The sequence below is a fragment of the Phyllopteryx taeniolatus genome, chromosome 6 (genome assembly GCF_024500385.1).
Source record: "Phyllopteryx taeniolatus isolate TA_2022b chromosome 6, UOR_Ptae_1.2, whole genome shotgun sequence".
Lineage (NCBI taxonomy): Eukaryota > Metazoa > Chordata > Actinopteri > Syngnathiformes > Syngnathidae > Phyllopteryx > Phyllopteryx taeniolatus.
Window position 1 is genome coordinate 24,190,955 of NC_084507.1, and position 25,929 is coordinate 24,216,883.

At 44.5% G+C, this 25,929-nt stretch overlaps 1 protein-coding gene across 5 annotated transcripts in view; it reads left to right on the forward strand.

The window, feature by feature from the left end:
- LOC133480018 (cytochrome b5 reductase 4) overlaps positions 1-25,929 on the forward strand; it is a 59,125-nt gene that overhangs the window by 27,935 nt on the left and 5,261 nt on the right. The window contains exons 11-16 of one of the 5 annotated variants that reach the window (XR_009789146.1): positions 365-508; positions 3,470-3,620; positions 8,869-8,955; positions 14,706-14,867; positions 14,962-15,094; positions 20,350-23,273. Coding sequence is in view for 2 of the 5 variants with exons in the window: in XM_061777647.1 (XP_061633631.1) it covers positions 365-508; positions 3,470-3,620; positions 8,869-8,955; positions 14,706-14,867; positions 20,350-20,404 (599 nt within the window). In the remaining 3 variants the exon portion in view is untranslated. Of the gene's footprint in view, positions 1-364; positions 509-3,469; positions 3,621-7,235; positions 7,381-8,868; positions 8,956-14,550; positions 14,599-14,705; positions 14,868-14,961; positions 15,095-20,349; positions 23,274-25,929 lie in introns of those variants that run through there. The other 4 variants (XR_009789147.1, XR_009789148.1, XM_061777647.1 and 1 more) reach the window with 4 other exon arrangements.

Below are 25,929 nucleotides of genomic sequence, written 5' to 3' on the forward strand. Positions count from 1 at the left end.
GACCTCTGCCCATCTGAACTCTGAACCCCCACGCACATGTACACACACACAGGCACACCTCCCCACACTGCCTTCTAATTTGTAAACGTCTTAGTGCCTTCGTACTCAGACTTTGACTATGTTGCACGTTTCCCATTCTTTGATATTTGTCCATGGAATTTATACTTTTTATACTGTATGTACCATTGTTTTATTGAGCTTCTTTATACTGTATAACTCCAGATTTGGGCATAGAGGATCTGCGTCATCTGGAAGGGATATTGTTGATTAAAACTGCCTCACATTGTTAATATCTGCTCTTACAGAGAAGGATCAACACCTTTCTTTCTACTTTCAAAATTCAACTTGTTCTTGCTTTATTCAGACATAGAGGTGGTGCGACCATACACCCCAGTCGACCAGAGTCTTTCAGTTGGGCCCAATCCCTCAGAAAAAACAAACCTCTACCTCATGATTAAGGTTTATCCTGATGGAGTACTGACTCAACATCTCAACAGCCTATACATAGGTAAGTCTTTGCCATTTCACAAACGTAAGAGTAAGTTATAAATTTACACTTAAAAAGTGTCATTTTAATGTTTTTAATTCAACAAACTAAGCGGTATTACAATTAAAACATCTATTGAAGTGTCTCCAGTCATAACACTGACGCTGATCTTAACCAGTAAAGCAAGCCAGGGCCCTGATATCAAATTTGCTTGTGTGAGGTGGTGGGGTTGTAACATACATTCAAAGCTAACTAACAGATTCATCATCCATGTGTCCTTGCTGAGATTTTATGTGTAAAAGTTAGGGGTGTCCAATAGCGTCCAAACTGTTCGGTCCACGTGCGACTCTTTTTCTTCCTCCCTCATTTACCAATGAGGCAAAGCAGTGTGTGTGTATACACTCCAGAGCAAAGCAGTAAGGTAGCCAAGATGGCAGCATGGACACATCATCTGCGTCATGCCCTTCCAGCGAGGCAGCGGCCAATCAGAATCATCTTTATTTGCCAAGTATGTCCAAAACACACAAGGAATTTGTCTCCGGAAGTTGGAGCCGCTCTAGTACAACAATAGACAGTCAATTGACAGAACACTTTGGAGACATAACGACATTGACAAAAAGTCCTCTCGCACTTAGAGCAGTTCCAATGACTAATATCGCAATAGTCCGGTGCAATGACCATTGTGCAAAGGGCGCCGAGACTTCAAGGAGTGCATGCGGTTTAAAGTGACGAGTAGTGCGATAATCTGGGACAATGTCGATTGTGCAAATGTTGCAGATACTCCTCAATCAGTGTGCAAATGGAGCAGATGCTGCTCTGTCACGAGTGGCCAGTATTGGTCAACAACAGATATGCAAATAGTGCAGCATGGCGAGACAACTCCAGTGAGTGCACGAGTAATACATAATTGGCCCGACAGAAATGTGACAATGAACTCAAGTCAAAACATTGCCAGCTTGTTGTAATGGAATTATAAGTTAGCTGTTTAAGAAGTTGATCGCAAGAGGGAAGAAGCTGTTGGAATGTCTACTAGTTCTAGTTTGGATTGATCGGTGGCGCCTACCTGAGGGAAGGAGCCGGAAGAGCCGGTGACCGGGGTGCGGAGGGTCCGAGAGGATTTTGCACGCCCTTGTCTTAGTTCTGGCAGCGTGCAAGTCCTCAAGGGTGGGTAGGGGGGTACCGACAATCCTTTCAGCAGTTTTGATTGTCCGTTACAGTCGGAGTTTGTCCTTTTTTGTAGCAGCACCAAACCAGACTGTGATGGAAGAACACAGGACTGATTCGATGACCGCTGTGTAGAACTGTCTCCGCAGCTCCGGTGGCAGGCCGTGCTTTCTCAGAAGCCGCAGGAAGTACATCCTCTGCTGGGCCTTTTTGAGGACGGAGTTGATGTTGGTCGCCCACTTCAGGTCCTGAGAGATTGTAATTCCCAAGAACTTGAAGGTCTCGACGGTTGACACAAGGCAGCTGGACACGTCTGTCGATATGCAGACTCGTCACCGTCCTTGATGAGGCCGATGACAGTGTTGTCATCTGCAAACTTCAGGAGTTTGACAGTCGGGTTCGCTGAGGTGCAGTCGTTCGTGTAGAGAGAGAAGAGCAGCGGAGAGAGGACACAACCTTGGGGCGCCCCAGTGCTGATGCTGCGTGTGGATGAGGTGGCCTCCCCCAGCCTGACCTGCTGTGTCCTGCCCGTCAGGAAGCTGTAAATCCACTGGCAGATGGCAGGTGAGACGCTGAGCTGGAGAAGCTTGGATGAAAGGAGTTCAGGGATGATGGTGTTGAACGCTGAGCTGAAGTCCACGAACAGGATCCTCGCGTAGGTCCCTGCACTGTCGAGGTGTTCTAGGATGAAGTGCAGTCCCATGTTGACTGCATCATCCGCAGACCTGTTCGCTCGGTAGGCAAACTGCAGGGGGTCCAGCAGGGGACCTGTGACACTCTTGAGGTGGTCCAGCACGAGACGTTCAAAGGACTTCATGACCACAGATGTCAAAGCGACAGGCCTGTAGTCATTCAGACCCGAGATTGTAGGTTTCTTGGGGACTGGAATGATGGTGGAGCGTTTGAAACAGGATGGAACTTCGCACATTTCCAGAGATCTATTGAAGATCTGAGTGAAGACTGGAGCGAGCTGGTCCGCGCAGACTTTGAGGCAGGATGGGGACACGTGGTCCCGGGCCTGCCGCTTTGTTAATCTTTTGTTGTTTGAAGATGCGTCTCACATCCTGTTCGTGGATGGTCAACGCAGAGGTCAGAGGTGTGATTGTGGTCGCGGGTGCGGCCGGGTTGGTGTGTGCTGTGAAAGTGTCCTTTTCAAATCTGCAGTAGAAGGTATTCAAGTCGTTGGCACTGTGTGCTATTGTTCTCAGCTTGGGGGGATCGTCGCTTGTAATTAGTCAGCGATTGGAATGCATGCCAGACTGATTTCGAGTCGTTTGCGCTAAACTGTTTTTCCAACTTTGCTCCATAGATCCTCTTTGCAATGTTAATTTCTTTAGTCAGCTGGTTTCTAGCTCGATTATACAGGGCCCTGTCCCCGCTCTCATATGCGTCCTCCTTAGCTTTCGTGTTGAGTGACGAGTTTCTATGCCAAGTGGAATTATATTTGATCTCCGAACGCCATTACACAGGCCACCTCGTAGTTATGGTATCCCTCGGAGGGCCTTTAATAACTGTGAAATGTAAACCCATATAAATGAACGATCCCCTCATAATGTTACATATACACAAAAAAATATGGTAACTAGTTTTGAAATCAGAAAAGAAGTAATTATAAGGGGAATTGGTAACAATCAGTAAAGCCTTGAGCACACTCGCGAACTATGAAAAGAGACTTACCTATTTGAAACATGACCCCGTCAATGGTCCTTCTCATTTATTTTTGTAAACGTCATTCATTTCATTCTGTTAATTCTCGTTTTTTTTTATCCTACAGTTTTAGTGATGTTCACTGTAACTTTGTTTCCTGTCACTATTTAGGTGACCATGTATCTGTTAGTGGTCCTGAGGGTACATTCAGTCTTCGCCCCCTCCGTGATGCCGCAGTTCTCTACCTTTTAGCAGCAGGCACGGGCTTCACTCCAATGTGTCGTCTCATTCGACTGGCCCTACAGGAGATAACCACTATCAGGTCAGTAAGAAAAATGCTCATGCGTGCATCGATGCATTTATCAATTCTTTAGCCGGGTGAAATGTTGAATCAAAACAGGTTTAGGCAAGGTATTGACTGATCGAGAATAGCAGTGCTTCTCTGAAAGTTGTTCAAAACTTGCCATATTTTGAGGACGAGCATATATTATTTCTTTAGATACAAATATATATTGTTTCAACTTAAAAGTATTACACTTAACACCTAAACGTTTTCATAAACTCATCATAGGGCTGGGTGTTACGGCAAAAAAAAAAAATGAAGTCACAATTAATTGTATATACTGTTTGATCTCGAGAATCACAATTTTTTTTTACATTGCCAGGTTTAAAAGCATCTTTACTGAACTCTGGAGAAGCTCGAGAGTAGGTCAACATTTTATTAACATATGTAATAAGCAAATTAAAGAAAAATGAAAAGATGAACATGGAAAAATGTTTCAACAATTTCTACCCAACAGTACACAAAATAATGAGTAACACAGTGAACGAGTTTATAGTCTTGACTGAGTGTTTTTGCAGGTATGAAACACCCAAAATCAACAAATTGCCCCCCTCAGGGTTAATGAAGATGCTTTAAGATGTCTCTAGTCGAAACGATTAATCCATTAAATCAAATTAAACAATGATTTTTGATTAGTTGTCGATTAATCGTTGCACCTCTAGTTAACATTATTGCTACTTGCAAATGTGCATCATAATCATACCAATTACATAGATACATGTTGGAAAACAGCATAAGATACACAAAACTGTTCAGATAAAAATTAGCAGGGCTGTATACTGATCAAGTGTCTTTTACTAACAACAATACTAGTCATGGCCATTATTTAAAACACTAAAGCCATCATTACATTACCATACAATGCAAGTAAGGCAAATGAAATCAAATAAACATGGAAAAATAAATAGAAATAGAAAGAACAATTTTCACTCAAGTGTAACAAATGCCCCTCCTTGAGCCGTCACCTTATCGTGGTGGAGGGGTTTGTGTGTCCCAATGATCCTAGGAGCTAATTTGTCTGGGGCTTTATGCCCCTGGCAGGGTCACCCATGGCAAACAGGTCCTAGGTGAGGGACCAGACAAAGCACGGCTCCAAAGACCCCTATAATGTTTGAAAATACAGGAAAACATTTTCCCTTGCCCGGAACGCGGGTCACCGGGGCTCCCCTCTGGAGCCAGGCCTGGAGGTGGGGCTTGAAGACGAGCGCCTGGTGGCGATCAGAACCCGAGTGGTGTTCTCCCATTGGACTTCTGTACTCATCACGGATTGTCCATAACGAACACCATGTTCTAGCATAAGAGTGTCCACAGCCACACGTGCACTTGGCACCAGGACACCCTAGGTCACGGTTCGATGATCGACTTTGTGGTCGTGTCATCGGACTTGCGGCCGCATGTCTTGGACACTCGGGTGAAGAGAGGAGCGGAGCTGTCAACCGATCACCACCTGGTGGTGAGTTGGCTCCGATGGTGGGGGAAGATGCCGGTCCAACCTGGCAGGCCCAAATGTATTGTGAGGGTCTGCTGGGAATGTCAGAAGGAGTTTCAACTCCCACCTCCGGCAGAACTTCACCCATCTCCCCGGGGGAGGCGGGGGACATTGAGTCCGAGTGGACTATCTTCCGCGCCTCCATTGCTGGGACGGCCGACCGGAGCTTTGGCCATAAGGTGGTCGGTGCCTGTCGTGGCGGCAATCCCAGAACACGTTGGTGGACACCAACGGTGAGGGATGCCGTCAAGCTGAAAAAGGAGTCCTATCGGGCAATGTTGGCCTCTGGGACTCCTGAGGCAGCTGATGGGTACTGGCTGGCCAAGTGGAGTGCAGCTTTGGTGTTCACTGAGGCAAAAACTCGGGCATGGGAGGAGTTTGGTGAGGCCATGGAGAACGACTTCTAGACGGCTTCGAGGAAATTCTGGTCCACCACCTGGCGTCTCAGGTGGGGGAAGCAGTGCACTATCAACACTGTGTATAGTGGGGATGGGCCACTGCTGACCTCGACTCGGGACGTTGTGAGTCGGTGGGGAGAATACTTCAAAGACGTCCTCAATTCTACTGACACGCCTTCCCATGAGGATGCACAGTCTGGGGACTCTGAGGTGGGTTTTCCTATCTATGGCGTTGCGGTCACTGAGGTGGTGAAAAAGCTCCTCGGTGGCAAGGCCCCGGGGGTGGATGAGATTCGTCCGGAGTTCCTAAAGGCTCTGGATGTTGTGGGGCTGTCCTGGTTGACACACCTCTTCAACAACGCGTGGACATCGGGGACAGTGCCTATGGATTGGCAAACTTGGGTGGTGGTCGGAGGGTGTATTCCAACTACATGTCAAGAGTTTGGTCCGCATTGCTGGCAGTAAGTCGGGCTGGGTTACCGTGAGGGTTGGACTCCGCCAAGGTTGCTCTTTGTCACCAAATCTGTTAACCATAACTTTTATGGACAGAATTTCGAGGCGCACCCAAGGTGTAGAGGGGGTCCGGTTTGGTGGCCTCAGTCTTGCATCTCTGCTTTTTGAAGATGATGTGGTTCTGTTGGGTTCATCAAGCCGGGATCTGCAACTCTTACTGAAGCGGTTTCCAGTCGAGTGTGAAGCACCTGGGATGAAAATTAGCACCTCCAAATGTGAGACCATGGTCCTCAGTTGGAAAAGGGTGAAGTGTCCTCTCCAGGTGAGGGATGAGATCCTGCCCCAAGTGGAGGAGTTCAAGTATCTTCTGCACCACTCCACCTGTCAACGGGAGATTGACAGGTGGAGTGGTGCAGTGATATAAAATTGGTCCGTTGTGTTGAAGAAGGAGCTACGCTGAAAGAAAAAGCTCTCAATTTACCGGTCCACGTTCCTACCCTCACCTATGGTCATTAGCTGTGGGTCGTGACCGAAAGAACAAGATCCCGGGTACAAGCGGCCGAAATAAGTTTACCTCCGCAGGGTGTCCGGGCTCTCCCTTAGAGATAGGGTGAGAAGCTCGGTCATCCGGGAGGGGCTCAAAGTAGAGCGGCTGCTCCTCCACATTGAGGATTGGGATGCCTCCTGGACGCCTCCCTGGTGAGGTATTCCGGGCACGTCCCCCCGCGAGGAGACCCTGGGGGCAACCCAGGACCAGCTGGACAGAGTGCGTCTCCCGGCCGGCCTGGGGAGATGGAAGTTTGGGCTTCCCTGCTAAAGCTACTGCTCCCGCCACCCAACTTCGGATAAGCAGAAGAAAATGGATGGATGGATGGATGGATGGAGTGCAACAAATGTAAAAAAAATTCGAGCGGCGCACTAGTTTGAAGTCCCACGTATTCTTCGGGGTATACAAGATACAAAAATAAACAAACTGCCCCCTCGGGGATAATGATGATACTTTGGATTGTAAGTTATTTTTTTCCAGTTATGATGATTTTAAAATCTTTAATAACAATACAGAATAGCTCGTTCTGTCATCTTACAAATCACATGACGATGACATGAGGAACTGCTGCTTTGCTTGCGTGTTGTGGCCTTACCGATAGTAATGACTGAACTGCTATTGCTACGTAGCATTAGCACGTACAAAACGGCAGTTATGTATGCAGGCAGCAAGCAGTGAGTGACAAGCTGCACTGACTCCGTTTTCAGGCCAGAGTCGGTGTGGGGAGGGGCCACTGGCTCCGTTGGAGGACGGCTGAATCGTGGCTGGCATCTCGCTATGGAGCAGGCCAAGCGAGGAGGCGCGTTTTCTGTTTACTCCCAAAACTTGCAAATGGAAGCGGAGCAGAAAAAGGTCAACTCTGATTGATTGTGTAAATACGCACAGAGCTGATCACTAATTGTGATCATTTAATCACCCAGCCCTAGCTCATCATCTGAATGAATGTCATATTAATTGGGGATTGGAATCATTTAAGTTGTTCTTTTTCTAGTGTGGCAAAGTTATACAATGTACATCGTCAATGATTCTTAATGTGTTAGCTTGATGAGGCTAAGCTTTATTGTAAATGCTCATGATTGACTACAGCTCGTAGTTTGTCTTTGCATGCATAAAAACCAATTTTGGGAGGCATTTCTAGATAATCTCTTCAAATATTTATTTGGACATGTCACCAATTTGCCAAGATATGGACGCAGACCCAAAGTGCCACCTTTGGAGAGAGGAAGTTGGCTTGGATGTTCAGGGACAACCCAGGAACCACCAAGACTCAAGCCAAAGAAATCACAGTGAAATGAGTTCGACATCAGCACCTCATTCTCAACTGGAAGGCTGGGCTGATTCGTTCAATCAATGTCAAATGCAATTTACTTGCAGTCCGGACGTGGAGGCTGTGAACATCAGTTACGAAATGCTTATTGAGTTGTGCTAAAAGGACAGGTGATGTAACACAGCGGTAACCATGTCCCCCCCGTCCCAGGCATCAAATTCATCCATCCATCCATCCATCCATCCATTTTCTGTACTGCTTTATCCTTACTAGGGCCGCGGGCGTGCTGGAGCCTATCCCAGCTAACTCTGGGCCTTGCCATACAACCAACTTAAACTAAGGTTTGCAGTTCAGCCAAAAAGAGTGGTCAAAATTATGCCAGAAACGAAGCTTGACATTTAACCTCATTTGAATGGCAATATATGGCCAGTAAACCGCCAGTGTACGTACGGGATCGAGACCAGGCCCTGCTGCGAATAGTGAAAATCCACGAGAAAGTGACGTCCAGCCAAAAATGTTTGTAATTGCTAGTAGATGCAGAAAACCTTTTTCCCCTATTAGACAAGGCTATGGTCTGACTAAATGAAGCCTCTCCCCTCACTTCAACATAGTTCCTTGGTCACAAGATGGTGCGAAAGCAGTCTTTGTATATTAAACATGGCTTGGCAAACAGGTGAGTTTTTCTGCACAAAACGGAGGATCGGGTCCCCCCAAAAATGTGCGCTTTAAGAAGATCATGTTTGACCAACGTGCTCAACACTGCATAAGAGAACAAAGAACCAAAGACACAAACACAGCAAGGAACAATACATACACATAGCTACAATAGCAGAATATGATCGATGTGAAACCGATATAACACACATTAAACAATAAGACACAAATACAAATTTAAGCCAACATCCTAAACTGAGGTAAAGAGAGGATTTCAAAACCCTAAACGTCTACGGTATAGTGGCAGCTCTTTCCACAACTTTGGGGCAGCAAGTGAAAAAGGTTCAAATAAATAAGTACATTCTTGTTCATGATGAGGGTATGAAAACTGAACCCAACTGTAATGTGGACGTCTCCAGGAAAACCCAATTGCTGCTTTTTAACCGACGGGAAGAGGACATTGTGTGGCGAAGGGAGCTGGATGAACTAACTGCTAATGATGAAAGGTACTGTAATGATTGTGTTACAAGGCTTCTATTAGCCTTTCCCAGTTTTTGTCACTGTCAAAAGGTGGAAAACTCACTTGAATGGTATAAATAAAGTGTTATGGTGCTCTTTTGTAAACTTCACCAAAAGTGAGCAATTTCCAAACAATGAATATCAACTAATCAATTAGTGATTGTTATCAATTAATAACAATTACCATCCATTTTCTATAACGCTTATCCTGTTCAAGGTTGCGGAGAGCTGGGAGCTACCACAGGGGACTTCAGGCTAAAGGGAGACTATGCCCTGGGCTGGTCGCCAGTCTATCACAGGCCACATCGCATAATGAGAGGAAGTTCACATTTGCATTCACACCCTCGCTGGCATTTCAGCCTCCTCCCACATTTCGAAAACATGCGTTGTAGGTTAATTGAAGACTCTTTACGATCCTCGTTTGTGAATGTGAGCGTGAATGGGGTTTTTTTTTTTTTTTTTGTGCCCTGCGATTGACTGGCAAACAGTACAGGGAGTACCCCACCTCTCGCCCAAGGCATAGGCAAAAACACACCCACAACCCAAATAAAATGCTTAGCCTGTGGAAAAGGTCATTTCAGACTAAATGGATCCAACATTGTCATGTTTAAATCATTCTTTACATGTTTGAAAAAGAGGATAAACACGAAAAACATGAATTGCTAATGTAAAACTATATACATTAATTTTCCCAAATTGTTCAGCCCTAGTTTTAGACTTGCGCGTTGCCCTTTGAACTGAATGAGCGAGCAATAGAGATGGTCTAAAAAAACGTTTTTTTATTTATTCATAGTCAGCGATGTGTCTAATGTAGTCAACGGTATTAGGAGTATACTTTGCTCCATATATTTCATTGTTTGAGTTCCAGATTAAAGTTATATTAATTTGTCTGTAATGATTTATTAAATTGCATTTGCAATATTGTATCTGCAAAACATTGTTAAAAAATCCAAAAAGTCATGTGATCACATTGAAAGAGGCACTGTTTCGTCAGTCATTTGGAATTGGTTCAGGTTTGTACCGGCAGACAATGAGCAACCAATAGTACTGCAAAGTATGTTGAAAGACTCTCGATACCAACGTGAGTAGCCCTCCCACTAAAAAAACAGACAACCTGAGCAGAAATATTCCTATGTATTTATTAAGGACCCCATAGGCCATCACGGAGTAGATCGCACTGAATACTGTCAAAGACATGCTGCCCGTTATGTTACAAAAGCAGTCATTTTTCCACACACTGATCCGCTTCAGCTGTTGTGATAAACCACATACAACCTCTACTACAGCTTATCCAAATTTCACAGTGTATCGCTTTTTACCCGACTGCCAATATCAGTCAACTAGTCAGCATTACGTCGACAATCGAAATCATCTACAATTTCTTTGTTTTTGTTTTTTGAAGCTTTGTTTTACTGGCCATGACGCACATTCGCAGTAGTGGTCGTCCGGATTACCACGTGACAAACCCAGAAGAACTACAGCTAACCGGCGCTAGCAACGGAGCCCGAAAGTTTGTGTCACGTGTTGAATTATACTGGACCCTGGAGCAGCTGTCGGCTGAGAGGTCGTGTTGAATAGTTTATTGAAAAAAGGGGAAGGGAGATGGTCCTTGGGATGTGCTGGCGGGTTGTTGAGGCAGAGAACGTGTGGCAGGTGGTGATGAGGACAGGCGGCTGGCTTGGTGGCGTGGTAGCTGAAATATACTTGGCGAGGAACACGGAGGGAACACTGAGGACAAGGGGAAACATGGAGGTCGGAAAGAGGACGAGGAATTATATAGCTTGCTTGTAACTGGGAAGGAACTGTACCGCAGGAGAACTTCAATACACTGGCGAGGATTTCCGGGGTCAGGCGGGCTTAAATGCGGGCGGTAACGAGGGTTGATTGGTGGCAGGTGTGCGGCCGAAGAAGTGCTGTTCAGAGAGAGGGCGAGAGGGCGCAAAGTGCCACCCAAGCGCCAACAACAATTCCTGCGAGACAGAACTCGCCTTTCGTTGCAGCATGACAGTGAAAAAAGAAGTACGTCAATTTGTGACAAAGAGGAGCAGTCATCTCTGCAAGCTATTTTGCTAGTGAACTGCTTATATTAGCGTCAACGGCAGTAAGGTACTTGAATCTGAGCACACAGATTATGTGTTTGATGTAACCTTATAACCACAGATATGAATAGAAGCTAGATATGCTTCATAAGGCCGTCTTCGCGATGTGCCTACGTGCCGGCCACATCGGCACATTCAGTGTACATTGAAAATGAATGAAAACTTGCTCATAGAACGTTTGAAAGCAAAGCAAATTCTTACCGATGAAAGGTTATTCTCAATTCCCTTGTTGTGATTTTACGTTTGTGCATAGTTTTTGGTTGCATTTTAAAGTACACTTAACATTTAGTGCAAGTGCAAAATGTTAAAGACCCACGAAAATTATTTTTGTCCTCAAAACGTGCAAAGAAAGAACAATATAATACTGAATTGTGTGTCAGATGTGGTGGGATCCGGCGGCCCAGCGCCAGCCCGCCAGCAGTGAGTGGCTGCCAGCAGTCCGCTGTAACGGTTAAGGCCGTCAACCTCACGGTTGCCGACCGTGAGGAGGAAGAGAAAAACAATCCAGGGGAACCGCTGTGGCCGCGTATGGTGCGCTCTTCGGCAGCCGCGGCGGCGGCATGATGCACGGCCAGCTGAATTGGAAGGAAAACGAGGGAAAATTGCCCTGGCTGCCGGTCATTACGCCGGGGCTCAGAGGTGTGCATTGCTGGGAATTCTCCTCTCTCAGCTTTCGAAGCTAAGAAGGCACGTACTTGATTGAAAGCTGAAAGTTCCAGGTGGCATTGATCTTCCAGTCGTCCTGTCCCTGCAGCGAGAAAACCGCCCCCACAACATGATGCTGCCACTACCATGCTTCACTGTTGGGACTGTATTGGACAGGTGTTGAGCAGTGCCTGGTTTTCTCCACACATAGCGCTTAGAATTAAGTCCAAAATATTCTACCTTGTTCTCATCAGACCAGAGAATCTTATTTTTCTCCATCTTGGAGTCCTTCAGGTGTTTTTTAGCAAACTCCATGCAAGCTTTCATGTGTCTTGCACTGAGGAGAGGCTTCCGTCGGGCCACTGGCGGAGGCCTGCAGTGATGGTTGAGTTTGTAGAACTTTCCACCATCTCCCGACTGCATCTCTGGAGCTCAGCCACAGTACTTCTTTACCTCTCTCACCAAGGCTCTTCTCCCCCGATTGCTCAGGTTGGCTGGACGGCCAGCTCCAGGTAGGGTCATCCCAAACGTCTTCCATTTCAGGATTACGGAGGCCACTTAACAACAGGTTAAATATGTCTGCTACTATACATTAAGCAAGCAATTGAGTATAAGACTGTATCGGCATGTCTGTTTAAGACATGTCATGACCTGTTAGGTCTCCACTTTGGCACCATCCGGTGGACGTTTTACGGTACAGCTGTTTTACCATAACTGAGCTTGTCCCCAATCTGTAATTTGAGACATAATTCATACTATCAATTATAGTCAATTAGACATAATTCGTACTATCAATTTTACATTAGTTTTTGCCACTACTCAACACCATCTTCTTGGGGCCAGGTCCGGGAACTAAGCGTCAGGTAAAAATCCCGAAAAGGATTCTAAGGCATCAACAGCAGAATCACCATCGACAGTCATTGCGGGCGATACTGGTTGAAGGGATGGCCGGGGTAGGTTCAGGCGTAGCTTCTGGCGCAGGTTTTGGGATGGAAGCTGGTTCGTCAGAAGGGAGCCCACTTGGAGTTTGCCAAAAGGCACCTTAAGGATTCTCAGACCTGCAGAAACAAAATTCTCTGGTCTGATGGAACTAAAATAGCACTTTTTGGCCTCAACTGCAAGAGACATCTGGAGAAGAGGCACTGCTCATCATCTGGCCAACACCATCCCTACTGTGAAGCATGGCTGTTTTCTGCTGCAGGACTGGGCGAGGAGTCGGCATAGAGGGCAAGATGACAACTGCCACAGAGTGCCCCTCTGCGGCCCACCGAAGCCTGTGCATTGCTCACGTATTTGACTGAAAGCTGAAAGCTTTGCTGTTCGTGTTTTTTGCGGACACATCCGCACGGTCTAAAAGTTGAGACAATGTCATTTCTTCACCATTTTGAAGCCTCATTTCATATACTTTTTTTTTTTAATTCATTCACATTTGGGAGAATTGTGAACATTTCTCTGTGCTGTATTAAATTCATAAGACATTTTTTTCTGGAGTTGTTGGAGGTTTCTGATGAGGATCCTACATTTAGTTCTTTGTCATTACAGCAGCATGAAATGAACTTCCCACAGCGAAATAATATAGGCTAGAAATAGCTCTCTATCCCCCCCATCAGAGGGATTTCAGTGAGAACAGCCTTATTTTTACCAATGTTTATATTATTATTATTATTACTATAATTCCAAAACTCTGCAACTTACCTAGGGCCTCACTTGTCAACGCTGCCTATGCACAAAATGGGGCCTGCGCTATGTGACCGATCAAAAACAAATCTTACACAGATGCCTCACTTATCAACTGAAAGATCTGTAGACAGGTTTCTGCGAAACGTTATGTTACCTCTCCAAAAATCAAATCAAAATAACGGGGAAAGCAACCTAGGCCGCTGCCTATGCACAAAACCGGGCCCGAAAGATGTCAACGCAAAGTTTGATGTGACCTATCGAAAAACCTCGACGCGAATATTTTGGAGAATATTTGAATAGAAGCCATCGCATCGACTTTTGAAAAAAAGTATTCCTTTACAGTCCTCCTTGTTGAAGTGCGCTCACTGCAGCAGTGACCTCCTGCCACTTATTTGTTGTGGCAAGTCCAAAGCCACCGTCCTTGCCGATAAAGCATGTTGACTTCCGTCTCCGGGAAGTTTCTTTTTTACCCAATTGTTTCTCATTTATAATCCCGAGGTGATTTTGCTGCAGGATCCACGTGCGCACTGAACTGTGACTTGTGTGCGTACCGCCGGGTTACGCCACCGCACTGACAAAAAAGCCCTTCATTTTATGATGGGTACCGTTGCACATGATTCAAATTCCCCCTCTTCTCCTCAAAAATAATAAAATGATATTAAATACATTCAAAGGGCTTTTTTTCAGTATAGTAGCAGTAACACTGTCGATGGGCAGCAATTGTTTTTTTTTTTGTTTTTTTCCCCCCCCATCAGGCAAATTCTCTACAGATGTGCTTGTGGACGAAAAACGCACGATTCGAAAGGATTTGGCCGTGCACCATTTTCCCGTACGTACGTAGACTTTTCCGAAGAATCCTAGGCGCTCTTTGACAAGTGAAGCCCCTGCTATGTCGCTGGAGTGGTAGATACTCTATGGTGGATTCTGTTGACATTTTCAGGGACAAAGGGTAATTTTCTTTGGCACCTTTTATTCATTTTATGTTTCTTTGACAGTTTCATTGTTACATACAAATAAATGCCAAAGGATATATATATTTGTGTTAATTGTCCAACATTGACAATATTTCATTAAAATGTATCAAGGGTTCTGTTTAAAGGGCCACTTTCTCCAAGTTTTGAATAGTCATTCTTATTTGTTTTTTTCCTTTCATTGAAGGGGAAGACATTATTAAAATCAGGAATCAGATTTTTCGGGGAAAAAAAGGTGGGATTATATTTTCCGGCCCTATCGTACAGCTCGAACAGCAACAACTACAATTGTGCACTGATAAGAAAGGACTCTCTTTTGACATCCTCATTTGACTCCATCAGGTTCCAGGTGGAGCACATCCTCTCGGAGCCGTGTGATAACTGGACCGGCAGGAAGGGCCGTGTGGACGATGCAGTAATCGAGGATTTTGTCAGTAGGCCGGAGGGGTCAAAGTGCTATGTTTGTGTATGTGGCCCCTCTCTCTTTACAGAGCAGGCAATCAGGTATGTAATACTTTAAAGCGAACCATCACAATTCTGAACATTGACTGTGATTACAGTGCTATGAAAAACATATTTGCCCCCTGCCTGATTTCAGATTTTCAGATTGTCACGCTGAAATGTTTCAGATCATCAAAGCAATTTTAAAATCTGAAAAACAACCCAAGTAAACTATGACTTTATTTATGGAGGAGGACAAAATCCAAACCTTTCTGGAGCTATATGAAAAGGTGATTGTCCCCTGAACAGAATAACTAGTTGCTTTTATAACCCCAATTCCAATGAAGTTGGGACGTTGTGTTAAACATAAATAAAAACAGAATACAATGACTGTGATTGGCTGGCGACCGGTTCAGGGTGTACACCCCCACCCGCCCGAAGACAGCTGGGATAGGCTCCGGCAGCCTGCGACCCTAGTGAGGATAAGCGGTCAAGCAAATTGATGGATGGATGGAGAATACAATGATTTTCAAATCATGTTCAACCTATATTGAATTGAATACACTACAAAGATAATATATTGAATGTTCAAACTGATCAACTTGATTGTTTTTAGCAAATAATCATTAACGTGAAATTTTCTGGCTGCAACATGTTCCAAAAAAGCTGGGACGGGTGGCAAAAAAGACTGAGAAAGTTGAGGACTGCTCATCAAACACGCGTTTGGAACATCCCGCAGGTGAACAGGCTCATTGGGAACAGGTGGGTGCCATGATTGCGTAGAAAAGGAGCTTCCCTGAATTCGCAAATAAAGATGGGGCGAGGTTCACCTCTTTGTGAACATGTGTGTGATAAAATAGTCAAACAGTTTAAAGGACAATGTTCCTCAACGTACAATTGCAAGGAATTTAGGGATTTCATCATCTACGCTCCATAATGTCATCAAAAGGTTCAGAGAATCTGGGGAAATCACTGCATGTAAGCGGCAAGGCCGAAAACCAACACTGAATGCCCGTGACCTTCGATCCCTCGGGCGGCACTGCATCAAAAACCGACATCGACGTGTAAAGGATATCACCACACGGGCTCAGGAACACTTCAGAAAACCAACGCAAAGTTCAAAACCCAGCATGTGTTAGTGCCAATGGCATGGGTAACTTACACATCTGCGAAGGCACCAATAATGGTGAAAGGTACCCACAGGTTTTGGAGAAACATATGCTGCCATCCAAGCAACGTCTTTTTCATGGACGCCCCTGCTTATTTCAGCAAGACAATGCCAAACCACATTCTGCACGTGTTACAACAGCGTGGCTTCGTAGTAAAAGAGTGCGGGTACTAGACTGGCCTGCCTGCAGTCCAGACCTATCTCCCATCGAAAATGTGTGGCGCATTATGAAGCGTAAAAATCCGACAACGGAGACCCCGGACTGTTGAACAGCTGAAGCTGTACATCAAGCAAGAATTGGGAAAGAATTCCACCTACAAAGCTTCAACAATGAGTGTCCTCAGTTCCCAAACGTTTATTGAATGTTGTTGAAAGAAAAGGTGATGTAACACAGTGGTAAACATGAGCCTGTCCCGGCTTTTTGGGAACGTGTTGCGGCCATCAAATTCTAAAATTCTTTATCAGTTTGAACATTAAATAGCTTGTCTTTGTAGTGTATTCAAGTCAATATAGGTTGAACATGATTTGCAAATCATTGTATTCTGTTTTTATTTCATTGGAATTCACTGTAGAGGAATTTTGCCGCACTCTTATTTGTAGAATGGTTTTAACTCCTACATAGCATTTCAATTGGAATTAAGTCCGGACTTTGAATTGGCCACTTTATAACGTTGATTTTGTTTTGTTGAGCCATTGAGTGGTGGACTTGCTGCTATGTTTCAGCTTGTTCCTGCTGCATAATGCAAGCGTGCTTGAGCTTGAGGTACACACTGATGGCCGGACATTTGACGGAAGAATTTTCTGGTCGATACCAGAATTCACAGGGTCCGAAACGGTGTAGCATTGTATAGCAAATTGCTGAGATTTGTGTAGCATTTTTTTGGTAGCCGTTTTGGGCAATCATTTGAGTGTTGGGGTTTAAGGACAGTTGGCTCCCGTGCTAGTTAATGTTCTCACCCCTCGTCCTCCCCCGGTGATAACGACACGTGGCATGGTGGCAATGATTAGGGACTTATAATGCGTTGGCACCGGTCGCAAAGAGAGCTTTCGCCTCTGGGGATCGGTAGCGGGGGCATAATAAAACGGCGTGCACCAAGCATTCATCGGTGGTCGGACCCAGAAAGCAGGGAGGTTGGGCGACCGTTCAATGTGGACGCGCCGTTTTTCTGGTTTTACAATGTGGAGTTTATTCGATCAAATTCATTTCATAAACTTGCTTCGTGTTACGGCCAGCGTTCAATGATTTCCAAAACAAAATACGGACATTCCCTAACATTCGACCAATCAGCGATCGCTGGTTACCTCTGCGTGTCACGCAGTTTTCATTTCTGTTATCGGTCCACACTCTTTTCGTCGAGTCACGAGAATGAAACGGTTCGGTCTCTGTTTTGAGCGCTGCTGACCGCTCAGAAAAAAAGGTTTTGCTGACTGGAAACCTAAAAACATGCGTTGCATTTTGTAGCGATTGAAATTGAGCAGTGCATTGCCAAAGACCTGGTTTTACGTCGCATTCGGTGATGTGAGTACCACTTGGTAAACTTTGTCTCAGAATATTTCTCCCAAACTCTTTAAGTATCATCATGATGTTTCTTGACGAAGACAAGCATTTGTGTTCTTGAATGTTAGCAGTGGGTTTCGCCTTGGAAATACTGTAAATAAGAATTAGAATTTCCCATTTTCTATTTGGCATCTTGACCCAACAGTCAAGTCTCAAACAATTTGAACTCTTGAAGTTTAACAAATCTTAACGACCGAACCATTATAGTGGCTGTGTTTGTTGAAAACCTTTATTTTCTTTCATAATGCAAACCAAAATGACTCTGGTCGCCCATTTGAAGCGCCATTTGTCTTGCTTTCTCGGTCATTTTCTGTTCTTTCCCAGTCTTGAACGCCGAGTCTCTTTCTCTCTGCTCGGGCTGCGTGCAATCAGCGATTACCGCCTTAGATGCAGATTTGATTGGCTGAAGGGGGTGGCTGAACTCTCATGGGATTGGTCAGCCTGTAATGCTGCACCGCTTAAAATAGAAGCGCCCCCCCCCCTATGTCTTGAATCTGTTTTCAATTATGTCGCCACGACAATGAAAAGGTATCGAGCCCAGAAAAAAGTCTCATGTCCATTGTATTGATGGAACTGCCCTACTCTGCCTCTGATTGGCTAGCACCAAGAGAGGACTCGTACTTTTAGTGACGAATGATTCGCTGAAGCACTTCAGCAACACACACGCACACATGTAAGTAAGCGATGCTGTGCGTCTGTGCCCGCAGAGTAATTAATAATACATTTTTGTTCATGTATATCAGACGCGGGACGCACATCAAACGAGACCCCCGAACATTGACCTTCACTCAGGCTAGTGACGCCTGCGGTCATTCTTGGTTATTTTGTGACCTGTGTTGCCACAGTTACCTTGAAAATATAACTGAGTTACTTTCCTGATTACTTGAGCTTCAAGCTAACTTTGTTACTTTAGTGATGACTTCATTTGAAAAGGAACTAAGTTAGTAACGTTGTAGTTACTTTCGGCAGCTGCCAAGTGGCAGGAGTATCACTTATCCACAATACAAACAAAAAACCAGCCTAACCGTACCCATTACTTGGTAATGTGCACCACACAAGTTACAGAATGATGTCATCAACATGAACAAATAACTTGGTCCAGACTTGACATCCCAAATAGCCGCAACAAAAAATGTACAAGCGCACTCTTCTCGGTGCGCTTCTTGAGAAAGACTCTTAACTGATAGATGGCTAGATGGACAGACAGACACAGACTGTGGCAACCCTGCCGATGGTGTGGGGGTCCATGGAGGCAACTGTGTGTGTGTATGTACAACGAACCGTAATATTGTCCTCTTTGGAGAAACTCGAAGGAGTAACCGTCTTTCCAGTCGAAGTACGCCAATCCCTCGTCAGCGTCCGTTGTGTCTGCGCCGCCGTTGACGTCATCGCCCCGGACGGCTCCGTTTCTACATAGTTTGCCTTTTTTCGATATTGTTGTTAGTCGTCGTGTGCATTTTAGTTCGGGATAGTTAAGAATATAGCGTGTTTCGTCCGTTTTATTAGTCATTACTACAACAAAGGCTGAAAATTGGTCGACACTTACGACATGTTGTGGTTATTGACTTGCCAAGCACTGGAGTTTTATTCATGATAAATATCTGTTGCCTGAGCATAAGTAGCATATTTTCATATCAAACGCATATTAAGCTCTGGTTCTCGTGAACAAAAAAGTAACTATGACCAGATCAATCATAGAAACTGTAATCTGACTACTCTAATATACAAAGTAACGTGTTAGATGACTTATATGTCACAAAGACCGCATTGTTTTTTTGACTGCCGACTTGGTTTAAGCGGGACTTTTAGTGAAGTAGATAAAACGTAATGCAATGTTTCCGGTCAAAATGCCACCAAATAAATGTGTCACGGCCCCCACAACAAAAATGGTCGGAGTGGTCCGACACCTGTGGAAAAAACGAAATACAAACGTGAGCACGTGAGTCTACTGCATGGCTGATCGGGCACAGCGAGAATCATAGCAAGGTTTTCCGTCTTCATTTGAAAGCTTCATCAAGCAGCAGTGGCTGGAGGTGCTAAGAAAGTAAGAAAGAAGGAAGGGAGGGAGGAAGGGAGGGAGGGAAAAAAGGCTGCAACTGAAAACAAGTCATCTTCTATGGATGATAGTTGTGATTGTTACGACAAAATATCCGAGATTTGAGAGAAAGAAATATCAAGCAGCTAAAGCTCCAAATATCGTCTTTCATACCAACCGCATCTAATTTACTGTTTGTTTGAGTCGATGTTTCGCTTTTTGCACCGATTGAACAGTCAACTCCTTGGCTGGCACGTGCCATCTTTCAGGGAGGAAAACTACTGCTCCTTTACTATATTCATTTACAATGATTTCAAACATGATATATTGTGGGGTCAGGGGTCACCAATCTTTTTGAAACTGTGAACTACTTCTTGGGTACTGAATGGGCCATGTTGAAAAAAAAAAAGAGTTAAGCGGGCCGTATGAGGCCCAAGGGCCTTAATTTGCCCACCCCTGGAAAAGAGACGTCACAGTTTCCGACCGGTCGCCTTGTTCTTCTCCTCTCGAATGCTGTCCAACATTGAGACCGAAATCAGTTTCTTAGTTTCCGTGGCTCGACTTCAAACTTGTCGCCAGTCAGAACAACAATTGTTTCAAAAGATTGAACCCGATATGTTGCACACAACAGGTCAGATTGTTCCTTTTCTGCTAGTCATAGTTCACCCACGGAAAGCTAAGCATATCAAATATATAATATATCATCTCATTGATATTGTTTAGCAAAAGATTATTTCTCGTCCAACTAGTTCAGACTGACAGGCTTTCCATTTTGATCTCTTAGGCTGGTGAAGCACCAGGGCTTCAGTGAAGAGGAGTTCCATGCCTTCCAGGGCTGATGTGCTCTGCTGCAAAACTACAGACTGTGTGTCCCTTGGAGTGGCAACCAGACTTCATTTCTACGCGCATGTACATATGTGTGACAAGAGAACATTCTATGCACCAAGAACGTGGTGAAATCAACTCATTCGTTTTCAGAGCAACCGACTACCGTATTTTCACGACCACCGTATTGTTGGGCGCAGGCATGGTAAAACATACGCTAGCTTAAAACATACCGTAGCAGTCATGCACGCTAAAACGGTGTTTTTAAAAAGGCAGCGGGAGCAAAACTGACTTCGGTTGTACTTTATTAAAGTATTAAACAATGTACTCATGTTATTTTTGGATCAATCCTCATCCACAAATCTATCAAAGTCCTCATCTTCTGGATCCGAACTGAACAGCTGAGCAAGTTGAACACGCCAGGTCAGTCTCGTTGCCGTGCGGCTCCTGAGAAATGATGCCGGCTTTTACGAAAGCGCAAGCAGACACGTCAGCACGAGCATCCGCAATCCGTTCACAAATTGTGCCGTAACTCGCCCGGCGCTGCCTCCTAGTCTTAGTAAAGCTGTGTTGGCCATCTGTCATCCATGGCTCCCACGCCGCTCGCAACTTCACTTTGAACGCCCTGTTTACACGGATGTCCAGCGGTTCGTTCGTCAAGCCTCCCGGAATGATGGCAAGCCCCGAGTTATTGCACTCAGTCGAACGGTGACTTGAGACGCTTCTCCCGGCTGTTCTTTGCTCATTAATCCCTTGCTCGAGTAGGTCTTCCAACTCGGGCCACCTCGCCTCGTTTCCGCGGAAACTCAGCTTCGGCTTCTCGATTCCCATGTTCCTCCGCGTAACTGCTAGCTCGTAGTTTAAACTGTGCTTCGTAAGCGTGTCTGTTTTCGGGGGTCTTTATCAAAGCGATGTTTTTGCACAGTGCACAAAAAAAAGTCAAGCGGAGCGCTCATCACACAACATTTATAGATGTTGGAACTCGGTGCACACATAAGGTGCGTCGCATTATAAGGCGCCCTGCCCATTTTGGAGAAAATTTCCCACTTTGAAGTGCGCCTTATGGTCGTGAAAATACGGTACATATTGCCAGTCGTTTTAGAACATTTTGACTGATTTTACAAGACCCAAAGAGTATTGTGTTCCCTGATTTTCTAGATATCATATCTACCAAAAGAAAGAATGCTCTCGTCTTTCCCCAGGGAAGTTTGATACCACCTTTTTCTGTTTTTTAGCAATCAGCAGTAGAGCTTAGTTTGGTTTCACCAAATAGAACTATTTCTCCCAAAAAGCAGTGAAAACTAGTTTTTTTTATTTTTTATTTCTAAATACTATATAAAGCAGAACACTGACTGATGCTAAATCTCTAGCTTTAGTGTCTAACATCTGAACAGTGAATTCCTTCTGTAAAACAGCAAAAACAACATTTAGGAATGGCATTTGATCGTAAAATAATAATGTATTTCCCGATATACATCGCACCATGAGCAATGTCAGTCATGGGTAGGGATGGGTACCTTTCGCATTCAAACCGATACATTCCCGGTTCCGCGGAATCGATGCCTGTACGAATTTGCTGTACTTTTGTGTGTTGAGTGGATGGGGAAAATGTCAAATCAACATTTTTTAATCCAACCTTTACAGTGAAACCTCAATAGAACGTACTAATAGGGGCGGGGGGTTCGTCCGATATCCCCGATTGTATTTTACATTAAAGTTTTGTTTTTTTTGTTTTTTGAGGCCATATGCTTCCTATTACTGTACAGTACAAAATTGTTTTGTAGGTTTAGGTAATGAAAAGAAATATAAAACAAGCTTGAAAATGTTGTTATAGGCGAGTTGCTTTCATGAGCCGCGAGCAATTAGTGTGCTTCCTAGTTCGAAATCTGTTGCCTAAGGCGAATGGATTGACGAAAAAAATGTACAAAAACTAGCATGTTACAAACTCCAGAGTATGTAACCTGTCACAGTTTTGTATTCCTCTCTCTCTCTCTCATCAGTCCATTCTTTGCCTGCATTGCGCCACAGCAAAAGTTAACAACAGCGGGCAATTCTGGAATTAACAGACATTGTCAACGGCTGTTTAAGTGACAAATGGAAGCTATTTTTGGACACATTGCTCAGTCTCGACGGTCCGTTGTATCCGATATCCATTATATTGGGGTCCGTTTTATCGAGGTTTCACTGTATTTTTCAATATGTTCACTTTGAAAAATATAACAGAGCAACATCCTAAGTTTAAAATAAATTATCAAAAGAACATGGAATAATAAAATGAATAAAGATATAATAGTTTATAAATAAAGAATAAATGTAGCATATATATATATATATATATATATATTGTAAAATATCCAGGACGGCCATCTAAGGAAGTTAAGGAGAAACCGGTTTATTCAAATTCTCCTGATTTGCTGCTAATTTAAATTGTGATATTGTGGAATGAACAATGGACCAAATTTTGATGAAAATAATCTGGGGATCAATAAAGGCGTATATATCATTTAGTATTGGTAAAAGCGCGTGTTGGGTCGCGTCGGATTTTAAATCCGTAGGGTTTAAAGCTGTCGGCGAACACATCGAGGTTTTATTGTTGGCCAACAATAACCTCCGAGAAGGAAGCAGTTGGACAGCCAACTGCGGACAAGGTCGAACTCGGCAGAGGTACTTTGGTGTGGTGGTGCGGGTCTCCGTGACGGGTTGAGCAGACTCCCTTACATTGAGTTATTCCGTCGGGTGGAGGCGAGTCTCCCCCATCGTTGAGTCTAATCTATCGCTCCAGAGACGGGCGGTAGGTCCGCCCAGTTCGACCTGTAGAAAATTACAGAAACTTGCAAAAAAAAAAAAAACGTAAAATTAACAATATAAAAACTTTTTTTTATATCTGTTGTGTCTTTTGATTTGTTATAATGGAGTTATGTGGAGAGGAGAAAATATTAAGATTGACCTCGAGCGAATTGGAGAGGGTCAAATTACAGTAAGTAGGAGAACAAATTATGTTGATGTGTGATGTGGCCGTACTTCAAGGAAACTTTCTTCGCGCAGGAGGACCACTGATGACCTTCAATTTGAGATGAGAAACGATCATGATAGACTAGGTCATGCGATTTATCATAATACAATGTACTGTCCTGCCTGCAGTCCAGACCTGTCTCCCATTGAAAATGTGTGGCGCATTATGAAGCGTAAAATACGACAACGGAGACCCCGGACTGTTGAACAGCTGAAGCTGTACAAGCTTCAACAATTCGTGTCCTCAGTTCCCAAACGTTTATTGAATGTTGTTAAAAGAAAAGGTGACGTAACACAGTGGTAAACATGAGCCTGTCCCAGCGTTTTTGGAACCTGTTGCAGCCATCAAATTCTAAGTTAATGACTATTTGCTAAAAACAATCAAGTGTATCAGTTTGAACATTAAATATCTTGTCTTTGTAGTGTATTCAATTCAATATAGGTTGAATCATCGTATTCTGTTTTTATTGATGTTTAACACAACGTCCCAACTTCATTGGAATTGGGGTTGTACATTGTATTATGATAAGTCCCATGATCTAGTCTATCAAGATCGTTTCTCATCTCAAATTGAAGGTCATCAGTGGTCACTATTTCCAGACTATTTGTCTGGCACATCAACTGGCATTGCCTCACGTGCAGAGTGAGTGGTATGAGATGGACTCGACAGCTGTGCCACACATCACATTGGCTGTTGGAGCGAAACATCAATCTAAAGATTTGGGTCCCATGATTAAAGAGTGCGTAAAAGCCACTGATTGGGTCCAGACCACCATTCCTGATGTTGAGTTTTCATCATCTATGTCAGGGTATCGCATTTCAGCACGTTACAAATTCCTCTATTTTAGAACACCACCAAATTTCACATGATCATTGTAGAGAGGTGTAACGGATCACCCAGAGGCTGAGAGAGTTCTTGCTCAGTTGCCTGAGGCACTGTGGACTCAGGGCCCAACTGACGTAGGCTTCTGCTCCACTGTGCCTGCTATTAATTTTTCTGTCTCCTCCCCACACCCCGTGTGGCAAAACCAGTATCAATGCCGTCCGGAGGCCGAGGAGGGCATCCGGGACACCATCGCAGGTTTGAAGGAATCGGGGGGTCTTGGAGCCCTCATCGTCTTCCTGGAATACTCCAATTCTGCCTGTGGAAAAGGTGGTGCGAAAGTATCGCATGGCGCACGATCTCAGACGTATTAATTCTATTGTTACAACACCCGCTATTCCAGTTCCCAATCCTTTTACTGCTTTGAGCACAATTGTTCACCCATTCATTCTTCACAGTTATTGACTTGGCAAATGCTATCTTTTGTTTGCCATTGGCCGAGGAAGTCCGTGACATTTTTTCATTTACTCATGATGGTGAACAACTTCGTTGCACACGCATACCGCAGGGGTTTCTTTTATCCCCTGGTATTTTTAATAAAGAACTCAAAGCGCTGGTGTCCTCTCTCTCGTTGCCAGAAGGTGTCGTCCTCATCCAGTATGTAGATGACTTATTAGCATCACCTACGGATGTGGACTGTTTGAAAGCTACATGCTTGTTGCTGCAACACCTTCTTGGCTGTGGTTTTTAGGTCTCTAGGGCTAAAGTACAATGCTGCCACCTCACAGTGACTTTCCTGGGCCGTGTGGTCTCACGGGTAGGTACAGCTGTTTCAGAATCAGAATCATCTTTATTTGCCGAGCATGTCCAAAAACACAAAAGGAATTTGTCTCCGGTAGTTGGAGCCGCTCTCGTACGACAACCGACAGTCAATTTACAGAACACTTTGGAGACAGAAAGACATTGACAAGAAAAAAAACAGCCACTAAGCAGTAAAGGCCTGCTAGTTATCTGGTAATGCCGGTACATTATTTTTTTTTTTTTTTGACAATTGTGCAAAAAGATGCAGACTACTCTAGCACTTAGAGCAGTTCGAATGACTAATATTGCAATAGTCCGGTGCAATGACCATTGTGCAAAGGGCGCCGAGACTTCAAGGAGTGTATGCGGTTTAAAGTGACGAGTAGTGCGATAATCTGGGACAATGTTGATTGTGCAAATGTTTCAGATACTCCTCAGTCAGTGTGCAAATGGAGCAGATGCTACTCTGGCATGAGTGGCCAGTATATGCAAATAGTGCAGCACGGCGAGATAACTACAGTGAGTGCACGAGTAATACATAATTGGCCCCTCAGAAATGTGACAACAAACTCAAGTCAAAACATTGCCAGCATGTTGTAATGGAATTGTAGGTCAGGTGTTTAAGAAGTTGATTGCAAGAGGGAAGAAGCTGTCGGAATGTCTGCTAGTTCTAGTTTGCATTGATCGGTAGCGCCTACCTGAGGGAAGGAGCCGGAAGAGCCGGTGACCGGGGTGTGGCGGGGCCGAGAGGATTTTGCATGCTCTTGTCTTAGTTCTAGCAGCGTGCGTGCAAGTCCTCAAGGGTAGGTTGGGGGGTACCGACAATCCTTTCAGCAGTTTTGATTGTCCCCAGCTCACCGGGAGTCCATTTTGTCTCATTCAAAACCTCACACTGTGAGCGAC